Consider the following 12760-nt stretch of genomic DNA (forward strand, 5'->3'; position numbering starts at 1 on the left):
AAAAGAATGTGAACAACATTTACACACACCATAATATTGGCAAAATAATGTACTAGGGTGACCAAGGATACTCCCAGACCAGTTCAGAGCAGGGTGGTATAACCAAGTTGAGGCTGGTGTACACGTTGCTCTTGTTGTTTTACACTTAGCTACTCGGAACAAAATGTTCATGCAGCACAGACTATAGGGTGTACAGAGTGCATTCTGGTATAAAAAGCAGTCTAATGAGCAGTGCTTATTTGCATCTACAAAAAGCAAGATCTCGCTCTAGTGACCCCCGACTAGTAGCCATTTAATCTGGCCCATTGATACCTCGTTACAATACTCTGCACAAGCTGCGTTTTTTTATTATTTTCACCACTTTTGGCTAAACTTCAATACATTTACTTACCACTCATACTACTTGCAAGTACAGCATTTCCTTTCATTTCTCTAGGGAATTTGCATTTCAAGCTTCAAATTTGTTTTCTTTGCTTTCACCATGTAACAGACTTACTAAAGAAACTGATGAAATGAAAAGAGTATCTTGTATGGGATAATGTTTGTAGAGTTATGCTTGTAGTTGAGATTATATCTGTATTGGGTTTTGGTGCTTACCCATTAATGTCTATAGAAAGAGAGGTCTAGAGCTCTTTATGCTCCTCCATCTGGCATTTTGAACCTGGAATGTTTATATATCTCTACATGTTCAAGTGCTGTAGAATATTTGTCATTTTATTCCCATAATGTCTTTTAAAACATTGCTTCTCTTGTTCCTCTTTATCAAGAGCTGCCCTGGGTCCTGCAAGTTTGCTTGCATCTTGTTTTCATGTTATTTTAGTCTTATTACCTTTGCTCTCTTTCCTTTTGCTTTAAGTGAATATTTGTGGTGAATCACTGCAAGAATATTGTGGCAAGTGTTTAGTCAGTATACAACATATTGTCAGTTGCTACTTCAAATCCCCACATCTTCCCTCCCCCAATATCACAAACGTAGAGTACTGTATTAATTACTTTAATTTATCCATTGAACTGATGTTGCATGAATTTCACACTTGAATTTCACTATGAATTTCACACTGGAACACTTAAGTGCATTTATTATAATACATTGATTCACAGGGTTATCATACTTATTTTTACATGAATGATACTAATATGGATATAATAGCTCTAAATAGATGTAGAATTTAGACACATTAAAAAAATGATAGGATGGATTATGAGAACATTCAAATTTAGACCCCACATCAATGCTAATACTATTTAAACCACTGGTGTTGTCCCGTCTTGAGTATTGCTCAGTACTTGCTTTCCCTTTCAGAGCAGGCGAGATCTCTGAATTAGAGGGAATACAGAGAACATATACGGCATGCATAGAAACAATAAAACATCTAAATTATTGGGACCATCTTAAAACTCTCAAAATGTACTCTTTGGAAAGGAGACAAGAAAGGTATCAAATAATATATACATGGAAGATACTTGAAGGCCAGGTCCCAAATTTGCACAGTAGAACAACTACATACTGGAACAAAAGACACAAAGACAAAAGGAAATGAGGAATAAACCAGTGAAGAGTAGAGGTGCCATAGGTACAATCAGAGCACTGAACATCAGGGGCCTACAGCTGTTCAACACCCTCCCAGCAAGCATTAGAAATATTGCTGGAACAAAGGTGGATGTATTCAAGAGACAATTAGACAAGTTCTTGCAAGAAGGGCCAGACCAACCAGGCTGTAGTAGATATGTGGGACTTATGGGCACTCCATGCAACAGCCTGTTGGACCAAGTTATCACAAGTCAAGCCAGGCCTCTGGGAGTAGAAGTACTCCCAGAACCCCCTCCAGGTATGCTCCAGGTATACCGCAATGTCAGCAAAGTCTGCATTAGATGTCAACAGATGCTGGCCCAGGTTGCCACCATGCAACCTTAACACCTCATCCATTCCATAAAAAGGTGAATATTTATATTTTTTCAGTTCTTATATTTTGCATAAAAATTAATTATTCTACAAGAAACCAAATTTGGGATTTTTTTTTTCATTTTTTGAACATAGGAAGGTATGAGCATATTTCAATAACTGCACGCTGAGGTTAAATGTCGTTATTTGCGGTGCCTGAATGCACAGCAACTTTCATTACTGGTTAAACTAAACCCTAATTATTCAAATATACATGTTGAAATATGTAAAGTACCTACAGCAGCAGTTGGAACACATTTGAAATATGTGTTGCATTTTATTTGGGGTTCTTTTTTAATTTCAGGTGGATAAACGGTCTTTAACCTTTCAGCTGCAACAGAGATGATTGTGATATATCTGACTACGCTGAGCGAGTCAAACAGGGTTGATTATAAAAGTCCCATGCATACACAGGGCTCACATTTGATTCCTCAGGCATCCAATAAACAGACACCATCTTTGAAAAAATCATGAGCACCCCTTCTGGATGTTAGGACCTCATTATTGAGAGGGCAACCTCAGGTAGTGCATGCTGCAGTAGGTTATCTTGAGATGATTTCGGGACTTTAGTATCCCCGCGGCCCGGTCCTCGACCAGGCCTCCACCCCCCCCCAGGAAGCAGCCCGTGACAGCTGACTAACACCAAGGTACCTATTTTTATTGCTAGATAACAGGGGCATAGGGTGAAAGAAACATTGCCCATTGTTTCTTGCCGGCGCCCGGGATTGAACCCGGGACCACAGGATCACAAGTCCAGCGTGCTGTCGGCTCGGCCGACCGGCTCCCCATTACTGCTCACATCACTACCATACAGCCTGTGCCCACAGCATTACTTAATTATGGAAAATATATAACTACAATTATTTTGTGATTATAGTGTCAAAGATGATCCTGACTGTGATGAAGACTATGTACAAGGTTCAGATATCTGTAAACACAATGCTGGTTGTGGCGTTCACAGTGCGAGGCAGATATTTACAGCACACAGCTGCGGTTTCTTGCATTATATGCCACATGAACCTTGACCTCGGGTTCCTTTAGAGAATAAAGCCCCATTTGGAAAGCAGATGCCAGTTGTCAGAGGATGGTCTCTCCATGCTCAGCAATGTGGATTTTGAACACGTAGACCTTATGATGTATTAGTGTTGAGGAGTAGGTAAATATAATATAAGTTAAAATGTACATGTTTATACTGATGAAATTCCTTTCCAACTGGATGATACAACTATATGGTCAAATACCAGGAACCCTATTGCAGTCTTCATATGTGACATTGGAACATCTTACTCTATCCTTTTGAAACCACAAATTCCTCAGACTGTCAATCAGAACTCATTTTAATTCTATATTGCTCATATTCATGTCGCAGTATCATCTTGCAACCATACACGAGAGAAGACCCCTATTCACTTATTTCATATAGCCCCTTGACCACATCGTGTTCTAATCAGGGTTTTCACTGCACCAGCCCTTTACTCTTCCCGATATTGCCAAAAACTACCAAGAGATTTATAAAAAAAACTTACCCTAAACATCTGTAAGACTCAAGTAACTGAAATTCAAAGTTATCTTTCACTGGATTTCTTGGCAAAACTTCATCACAAGTTTTCTTTGGCGTTACACTTTGAAGGGCAAAATTCATAATCTCACCCCCCATTGGTCTTTTGCCAAAAATATTAACCAAGTCAGATTTATTATTTCCAGCTTCCGTATCCAGTACCTTACAATTTTCTCTAACACCATTTATCTTGGTTAATTCTTCAAAATCATTAATCACTTCACTGTCCACGACATCACTAACGCCATTAATGTTTGAATCTCTTGAAAAGTCTAATGAACTGGGATAAATGAAACCATTTTTAGCACCAATGCCACTAAGGCAAACATCTTCATTAAGATCTTTCTTCGATGTGGAGACTAATGTTTGAGAACCCAGAAGGCGGTCGGGACTCGGAGTGGTCATATGGCAACGATCAATTTCATCCTTCATGGTGTCGAGAACCCGAGTCAGAAACTCATTTGCATCTTGCATCTTAAAACCAGAAAAGGATCCATCGACTCGCTCCAGATTCTCCTTAACAGTCCTGTTATAAAGAAAAATATATCAATAAAGATGGTATACATCGTACATAACTTTTAAACTTTCAATTCATATACAATGGAACCATGGTACTCAAACAGCTCTTAATTCGAACAATTAGGAACTCGAACTAATGTGAATAATTCGGCACTGATAATGTTCGGTACTGAACCATTTGTTCAGCACTCAAACGTAAATACACATACCAGACAAGTCAGTTTCCCAGTATTTGTCGCTCAGTGCACAACACCACGACTTCTCTAAACTTTTACGTGTTTTCTTGCATATATTTTATACTCTTAGTGTAAATAAGTCACCATGGCACCAAAGTTAGTGATAAGGGAAAATCAAAAAGAAAATTAGGGTTTATCCAAGACAAACTAGTTTGCTACCTTATTATCATAAGGGGGCATAACAAGGTGGAAAAAAAATAAATTGCACTCACTTGAGAGACTGCTTAACGCCAGAAACTTGGCCTTTCATCCGGCTGGACAAAACTTGACTCAGACCAAAGGAGAGGGATGTATGAGGCATGCCAAGTTGAGAAGCCACTAACTGGAAGTCGCCCAAAAAGGATGGCAAACCAAACAGTGACTGAATGACTGAGTTCAAGTAGCATGTGTTGCCATAGTTGGGGAACCTAGATGATAATCACACACTTGAATTAGTACAACAAATTAAATTATTTAATACTAGATGCAGATGAATTTTATGAGAGCAATCAAAAAAAAGTATCAGTCTGGCACATGTAGCATTTAATTACACTTGCCAAAATGGATAAGATAAAAAGATTTTTTTATAAACAAAAATTAGGGACGGGGAAGTTTATCCTAAACAATTTATGATCAAACACCAAATATTAGGAATTCACATTTCAAAACTATTTGGATTACTCTAATTAATATTACCCCCTGCAGTGTGCCACCCGTCGAGCACCTTAAACACCGTGCTGCACTGCCTTAAAATATGACAACCATGGTGCCCCAAAAATAAATTCTTTGCAAAAAAATTATTTTCTCTTCTTATATTGATAAAATGCAGTCTCTGATCATGGGAAACTAAGATAAAATATTACATGCGACATACTTTAGCCATGATGGAGTCGAGAAGTTGAGCAAATTATGTGCATTAAGCGATGGAAGTGCGCGGGGTCACTTGCCCCAGGCTACTCCGTGGGGCGGCAGTTGCCGCTAATATAATTGTTCACAATTAATTTGATGTTTCTCATTCTTTTCTTCTCTGTTTTTTTACTGTAATATTATTAAAAAATGTGTAATTTGGGGAATTTATATAGTTCAATGTGTGGAACATCATTATGCTCAAAATTATGGGGGCTCATATAGGTCACATGTATATTACATTCTACGATCAATCAAATGATGTTTTTTCCGTTATTACACTATATACACACATATACACCTATCTACATGTGTGTTCACCATAACGAACCACTAAGTTGGTATGGTAAGTCCAAACAACAAGCATGGCTGCCACACACCAGCTAGCAGATGCCACCTCCCTCCCTCCCTCCCTCCTTCAACACCTCTCACTTGCCAACATTCCTCCTCCCACCAAGAAAAGACATTATGGGTGCTAAAGTGATGCTTCATTACAGACAAATGTTGAAACGAAGGGAAAAACAAATCTCTTGACAAATTTGTAGTGAGACAAACAAGCACTGAACCACAACCAGGTCCTAGTGGTATTCAGGCGAAACGTAGGAGAGAGAGTACCCCAGAGAAAACTTCACTGCCTGATGTGTTAATGGAAGGGGACTCCCCTTCCAAACAGTAACAACTCTCATCCTCCCCCCTCATCACCATCTTCCATATGCCATCAAGAGCCCTCCATAAGCCAAGATAAACTTAGGTACTGTATTGTAGTTAGAAAAAACACATTGTATTCAGTATAAAATGTATTTGTATGTTAATATTTTGGAGGGTGGGGAACGGATTAATTCAAATCCCCTTATTTCTTATGGGAAAAATTGCTTCAACTTACGATCCGTCTCTGGGAACGGATTAGCATCATAAGTCGAGGCCCCATTGTATATATATATACACATATACATACATACACACACACACACACACACACACACAGACTGTGTGAAAAAAGCTAGTGGAACATCTGGAGCGGAAGAACTTTGTAACACAACATCAGCATGGGTTCAGAGATGGCAAATCATGCTTAACAGGATTAATTGAGTTCTATGACCAGACAACAAAAATCAGGCAAGAGAGAGAGAGGGCTGGGCAGACTGCATATTTTTGGACTGCCAGAAAGCTTTTGACACAGTACCACATAAGAGACTAGTGCACAAACTGGAGATGCAGGCAGGAGTGAAAGGGAAGGTACTCCACTGGATAAGAGAGTACCTAAGCAACAGGACACAGCGAGTCACTGTGAGGGGTGAGGTCTCGGAGTGGCGGGGAATCACCAGTGGTGTCCCACAGGGATCAGTCCTTGGACCTATACTGTTTCTGATATACGTAAATGATCTCCCAGAAGGAATTGACTCGTTCCTCTCGATGTTTGCTGATGATGCAAAAATTATGAGGAGGACCAGGACAGAGAAGGATAGTATGAGGCTACAAGATGACCTAAACAAACTGAAGGAATAGTCAGACAAATGGCTACTAAAGTTCAACCCAAGTAAATGTAAGGTAATGAAACTATGAGGAACTAGGAGGCCAGTCACTGGATACCGAATGGGAGATGAAGTCCTTCACGAAACGGACAGAGAGAAAGATCTGGGAGTTGATATCACGCCAAACCTGTCTCTCGAAGCCCACATCAAAAGAATAACATCAGCAGCCTATGCGAGGCTGGCTAACATCAGAACTGTTTTCAGAAACCTGTGTAAGGAATCCTTCAGAACCTTGTATACCACATATGTAAGGCCAATCCTGGAGTATGCAGCCCCAGCATAGAGCTCGTATCTAGTCAAGCACAAGACGAAGCTGGAAAAAGTTCAGATGTATGCCACTAGGCTAGTCCCAAGACTAAGAGGCATGAGTTATGAGGACAGACTACGTGAACTGCACCTCACGTCGCTGGAGGACAGAAGAGCTCGGGGAGACAAGATCACCACATACAAAATTCACATACAAAATTCTCAGGGATATTGACAGGGTAGACAAGGATAGATTATTTAACACGAGTGACACATGCACAAGGGAACACAGGTGGAAGCTGAGTACCCAAATGAGCCACAGAGACATTAAAAAGAACTTTTTCAGTGTCAGAGTAGTTAATAAATGGAATGCACTAGGAAGTGATGTGGTGGAGGCTGACTCCATACACAATTTCAAATGAAGATATGACAGCTCAGTAGGCTCAGGAATTTGTACATCAGTTGATTGACGGTTGAGAGGCGAGACCAAAGATCCAGAGCTCAACCCCCGCAAGCACAATTAGGTGAAACATTAAATGAAAAGTTCCAAAGTGTGTTTGTACAAAATGAGATCTTCAGGGAACCAGACACAATAAGAATTCCAGAGAACAGAGCATGTAGAGGTGTCTAGAGATGAAGTGGAAAATATGCTAAAGGAGCTAAGTAAGAACAAAGCAGTAGGTCCAGATGGAGTTTCACCATGGGTTCTGAGAGAATGTGCATCTGAGCTCAGCATTCCACTTCACCTGATCTTTCAGGCATCCCTGTGTACAGGAATCGTAGCAGACGTGTGGAAACAGGCTAACATAGTTCCAATCTACAAAAGTGGCAGCAGGGAAGACCCCCCCCCCCCTCAATTATAGACCGGTATCATTGCCAAGTGTAGTAGTCAAAATATTGGAAAATAATAAAAACTAAATGGGTAGAACACCTGAAGAGAAATGATATATCAGATAGACAGTACAGTTTTAGATCTGGAAGATCCTGTGTATCGAATTTACTCGGTTTCAATGATCGAGCCACAGAGATTTTACAGGTAAGAGATGGTTGGATTGACTGCACCTATCTGGACCTAAAAAAGGCTTTCGACAGAGTTCCACATAAGAGGTTGTTCTGGAAACTGGAAAATATTGGAGGGGTGATAGGTAAGTTTCTAACATGGATGAAAAATTTTCTGACGGATAGACAAATGAGGGCAGTAATCAGAGGCAATGTATCAGACTGGAGAAATGTCATAAGTGGAGTACCACAGGGTTCAGTTCTTGCACCGGTGATGTTCACTGTCTACATAAATGATCTACCAGATGGAATACAGAATTATATGAACATGTTTGCTGATGATGATAATAGGAAGGATAAGAAACTTAGATGATTGTCATGCCCTTCAAGAAGACCTGGACAAAGTAAGTATATGGAGCACCACTTGGCAAATCGAATTTAATGTGAATAAATGCCATGTTGTGGAACAGGAGAACATAGACCCCACATAACCTATAAATTATGTGAGAAATCTTTAAAGAATTCTGATAAAGAAAGAGATCTAGGAGTGGTTCTAGATAGAAAACTATCACCTGAGGACCACATAAAGAACATTGTGCGAGGAGCCTATGCCACGCTCTCTAACTTCAGAACTGCTTTTAAATACATGGATGGCAAAATACTAAAGAAATTGTTCACAACTTTTGTTAAGCCAAAGCTAGAATATGCAGCAGTTGTGTGGTGCCCATACAACAAACACATGTTTGTTGAAGCACATCAACAAACTGGAAAAGGTGCAAAGACATACTACTAAGTGGCTCCCAGAACTGAAGGGCAAGAGCTACGAGAAGAGGTTAGAAGCATTAAATATGCCATAACTAGAAGACAGAAGAAAAAGGAGTGATATGATCACTATGTACAAAATAGTAACAGGAATTGATAAAATTGATAGGGAAGATATCCAGAGACCTGGAACTTCAAGAACAAGAGGCCATAGATTTAAACTAACTAAACAAAGATGCTGGAGAAATATAAGAAAATTCACTTTCGCAAACAGAGTGGTAGACTGTTGGAATAAGTTAAGTGAGAAGGTGGTGGAGGCCAAAACAGTCAGTAGTTTCAAAGTGTTATATAACAAAGAGTGCTGGGAAGACGGGACACCACGAGCGTAGCTCTCATCCTGTAACTACACTTAGGTAATTACATACACACACTGTATATAATTACCGATAACTATTATTTACAAACTTCCTAGAGAATCGAATACAGTTATTAGTAATGGCAGTATCCCAAGACACCAGGACAAGCATGTCGATATTTTTGGTACAGTTATGCTTACACTTATCAGTTTTAGTGTCATTAAAATCATCCCCCCCCCCCTCCACCTTCCTTCCCCACAACAACACACAAATCTTTTAAATCTGTCATCAAAGGACAGCATGGCACACTAACAGGAACCATGTGTCCTTAAGTCTTCACACCGACACTGTAATGTGAAGATTCTCCAGAAGAGGAGGAGGGGGTAAAATGGGGTCAATCGAGCTACAAGCTACCAGTAATGGATACATCAATAATGTTTTTCTTACCCTATTAGATGTGGGGAAGTCAGTTCTATAATAGATGGATCTGCTTTAGTGTCAGTGGGTATATTCTCTTTTTCTGCGCCAGATAAACGCCTGGGGCCATAAGCTCTCTCAATTTTCTCAGGAGATACATCACAGAGAAGCCTTGATCTGGACAAGTTGAAAGATTTCTTTTTGTTTGTATATACTTTGACTGAATTGGATTTAGAAGGTCCAAAAAGTGAGTTCTCCTTGTCAAAAGCTTTGTTTTTCCTCTCAATTATTTCATTATCAGTATCTGAGAACACTGAAGAGTCTTTTAAACTGTTGGATTTGTTAGAAATCTCAAGTGTATCATTTTCACTATCTGAAAGAACATGGTAAGGGTCTATAGAGTTATCTATACCATTTACAGCACTAAATGGACGCTTAGTGGCTTGAGATGCTCCTTCATTCTTATTTTTCCACTTTCCCAAGTTTGATCCCTCATCAGATTTAGTTTGAATTTTCGAAGAATTATTCACAATTCTCTCGGCTCTGGAAAAGCGGTTCTGTAGACTAGTTCTTGGAGGAGTTGCCAGTGACAACCGAGGTGTGCTGACATTTGCAGATCGTTTCTTGAACCTTTTTATATAACTCCGTCCTCCAGTCGAGTAAGGGTTGGAACGCAGAGAGCCTGAAAAAAAGCAAACTGTCTAACACACAAACATATACTGTATTTGGAAAGTGGTATTTAGAAGAATATTACTTATATTAAACAGTGCAGGCAGTGACCTGGGTGAACCAAAGGTCATGGCATAATGACCATACCCAAACTATTATACTCAAAAAAAATTTTCCTGACCTTTGAATTATGAATGTTGAAAAAAAAAGAAAAAATATGGGAATGCCCATCAGAAAGTCAAACTTTATCTATACCTGTACCTGAGTTTACCCAAGGACCACTATCCGTCTAGTGACCTCAACTGGGACATGAAGCCAGCAGATTGTCAAGTGTTCCTCCCCCCCCCCATTGGTTTAGATGTTCCATGTTCCCTTTTATCAAGATTTGTTCAGCCTCCCACTGTGTCCCCATCCTATGAAGGTTGCCTTTAGAAGACTTCTACAACTCGGGAGTCTCTATAAGCATTACGTTTCGACTTGGGTTAAACTGAGCTCTGCCAACATCAGATAGCCCTGTTTGTCACGTGGAGTAAGTGCTCTTTAGTAGACTTCTTAATTGCATGGTAGTTACCTTTAAGGTATTCTTCCTAACTGAAGTTATTTGTTTTTATATCATTAAAAAAAATGCCAAATCCGAGTTATAAAAGTACTGTAGTCTGGAAAATGATGAGCAAGAAAAAATTAATCACTTAATGTAAATGACTGTGGAAAGCCTATTGCCCATATATGGCAGCTCCTATTTATATCTAGCCAAACTCTTTCACGTTTATGTTTAACCTTCGATTGATCCAGCAATTACACATCTATTATGTTACCCGTAATTTGTTCCATAAATAACCCTGCTTACAATTTGATATTTATCCAGGACTTTTCCAAATCTAAACTCATCTAATTTCATACATTATTTCATGTTTATATATTTAACATTAATACCCCCATTATTATACTCTTTTATCCATCTGTATGCCTCAATCATGTCACCCCCCCTACTGCTCACACTTCTAAAGACTGCAAATTTAGCTTCCTTAATCTCTATTTACAAGGGAGGGTTCTATTTCCAGGGATTAACTTTGTCATCCTCTTTAGACATTAAATACACTGATACAGTATCCATTTTATAGTACAGCACCAAAAACTGTAAACTAACCCCTTTTCTGAACAGTGTACAGTAATGTGAATGGGCATTATATCATCTTGTGGATATACATACAAAATTTGAAAAATCTACAGAAGTCAGTGACATTGAAACAATTTTTTGTTTATGCAAACCATACTGCATATAAACCGTACCTAAACTTAAATTGCATCCCTAATGTATATTTTTAAACCCAAATGCTGTTATTCAAATTTGTTGAAATAATGATGGTTATTGTAAAGATGTTAATGTGAAACAAAAGTAATGACTTACCTGAGCCAAAGCCAGGTTGCTTCTTAGGAGTGAATTCCATCGCTACAATGCTGTGCCTTAACTACAAAGTCTGAAAGTATAGAAAATAATGCTATTAATGCCCACAGCACTTCAAGCTCGCAAATTAACAGGACACCAATTCGTATGAGCTAAATATGTAAAGTATAATGGTTACACAAGTGTAAAAAGATTACATAAAGGAGTTAATAAATATTAACACTAACATTCCGATCTATCAGCGCATTCCCGAACTCAAATGTTCCTGGCAACTCAGGGTCTCCTTAAGCGACTACAAAAAACCAGAGTTGAATGTAATGAAATGCCATTTTCTGGGTGAAGCCTCGGAGGCTCCCAGAAGCTAACCAATCTGATATGTGCTATATTAGTTTGGGATCATCAGTCACTTGGAGTTCTTAAGGGTGATTGAAGGATATTTTCCAAAAATAAAAAAACCAGCTTTGAATGTAACGAAACGCCATTTTCTGGGCGAGTCCCGGAGGCTCCCGGGAGCCATCCAGGCTGAATGGATATGTATAACTTTCTGGCATCAGTCAATGTGTATGGAGTTCTTGCCTACCGGGGACCACGAGCCTGAACCTGGCCCCCTCAGAGACGCATGAGGAGCAATGGCCTATAGAAACCCCCTGTGGTTGGGAGCATTCTATGTCTGCCATCAACCGGGACAGGCACCCCAAAACATACCCCTATTCTGGTGAAACTATTGCTACCGAAAGCCAAACGAATAGACAACTCCCCAAACAAAAATTAACAAACGAGCATGACGTCATCATGTTGCCGCGCCGCCCTCTGCGCAACTCCCCCCTCCCCGAGACGGGGAAGGGGGGAGCCCCAGAGCTTCACGCTGGTGACCCAACCTACAGTTCTTAGGCTGGAATGTCAAAAAAATGTAAAAAACACCGCCGACCGGGGGGTAGGGAGGGATGTCAGGGAGCCTCTGGGACTCGCCCAGAAAATGGCATTTCATTACATTCAACGCTGGTTTTCTGGGGGAAGCCCCGTCGGCTACCTGGAGCTAACCAAAGATAAGGAAAATAGGGACTTACTCGGGAGACAGTCCGCCCTCACTCCTCAACATGAAGGTGAGACAACTGGCTGCAACCGCCAACCCAATGCAACACAGGGCCGACCAGGCCCCAGGGACATTCACCAGGTAGCAAGCTGCCTGAACCTTGTTCGACCTCCAAAAACCCTATGCCCAAATGTGAACCCA

General features: G+C 40.0%; 1 protein-coding gene across 1 annotated transcript in view; it reads right to left on the reverse strand.

Annotated features, from left to right (window-relative positions):
• Positions 1-12760, reverse strand: part of LOC123775181 (CWF19-like protein 2) — a 79269-nt gene that overhangs the window by 62966 nt on the left and 3543 nt on the right. Inside the window, exons 2-5 of the mRNA XM_045770134.2 lie at positions 11530-11599; positions 9483-10134; positions 4468-4662; positions 3469-4026 (exon numbers count right to left, since the gene is read on the reverse strand). Of these exons, the coding sequence (XP_045626090.2) occupies positions 3469-4026; positions 4468-4662; positions 9483-10134; positions 11530-11569 (1445 nt within the window). The 5' untranslated portion in view covers positions 11570-11599. The remainder of the gene's footprint in view (positions 1-3468; positions 4027-4467; positions 4663-9482; positions 10135-11529; positions 11600-12760) is intronic.

Source organism: Procambarus clarkii, chromosome 92 (genome assembly GCF_040958095.1).
Source record: "Procambarus clarkii isolate CNS0578487 chromosome 92, FALCON_Pclarkii_2.0, whole genome shotgun sequence".
Taxonomy (NCBI): domain Eukaryota; kingdom Metazoa; phylum Arthropoda; class Malacostraca; order Decapoda; family Cambaridae; genus Procambarus; species Procambarus clarkii.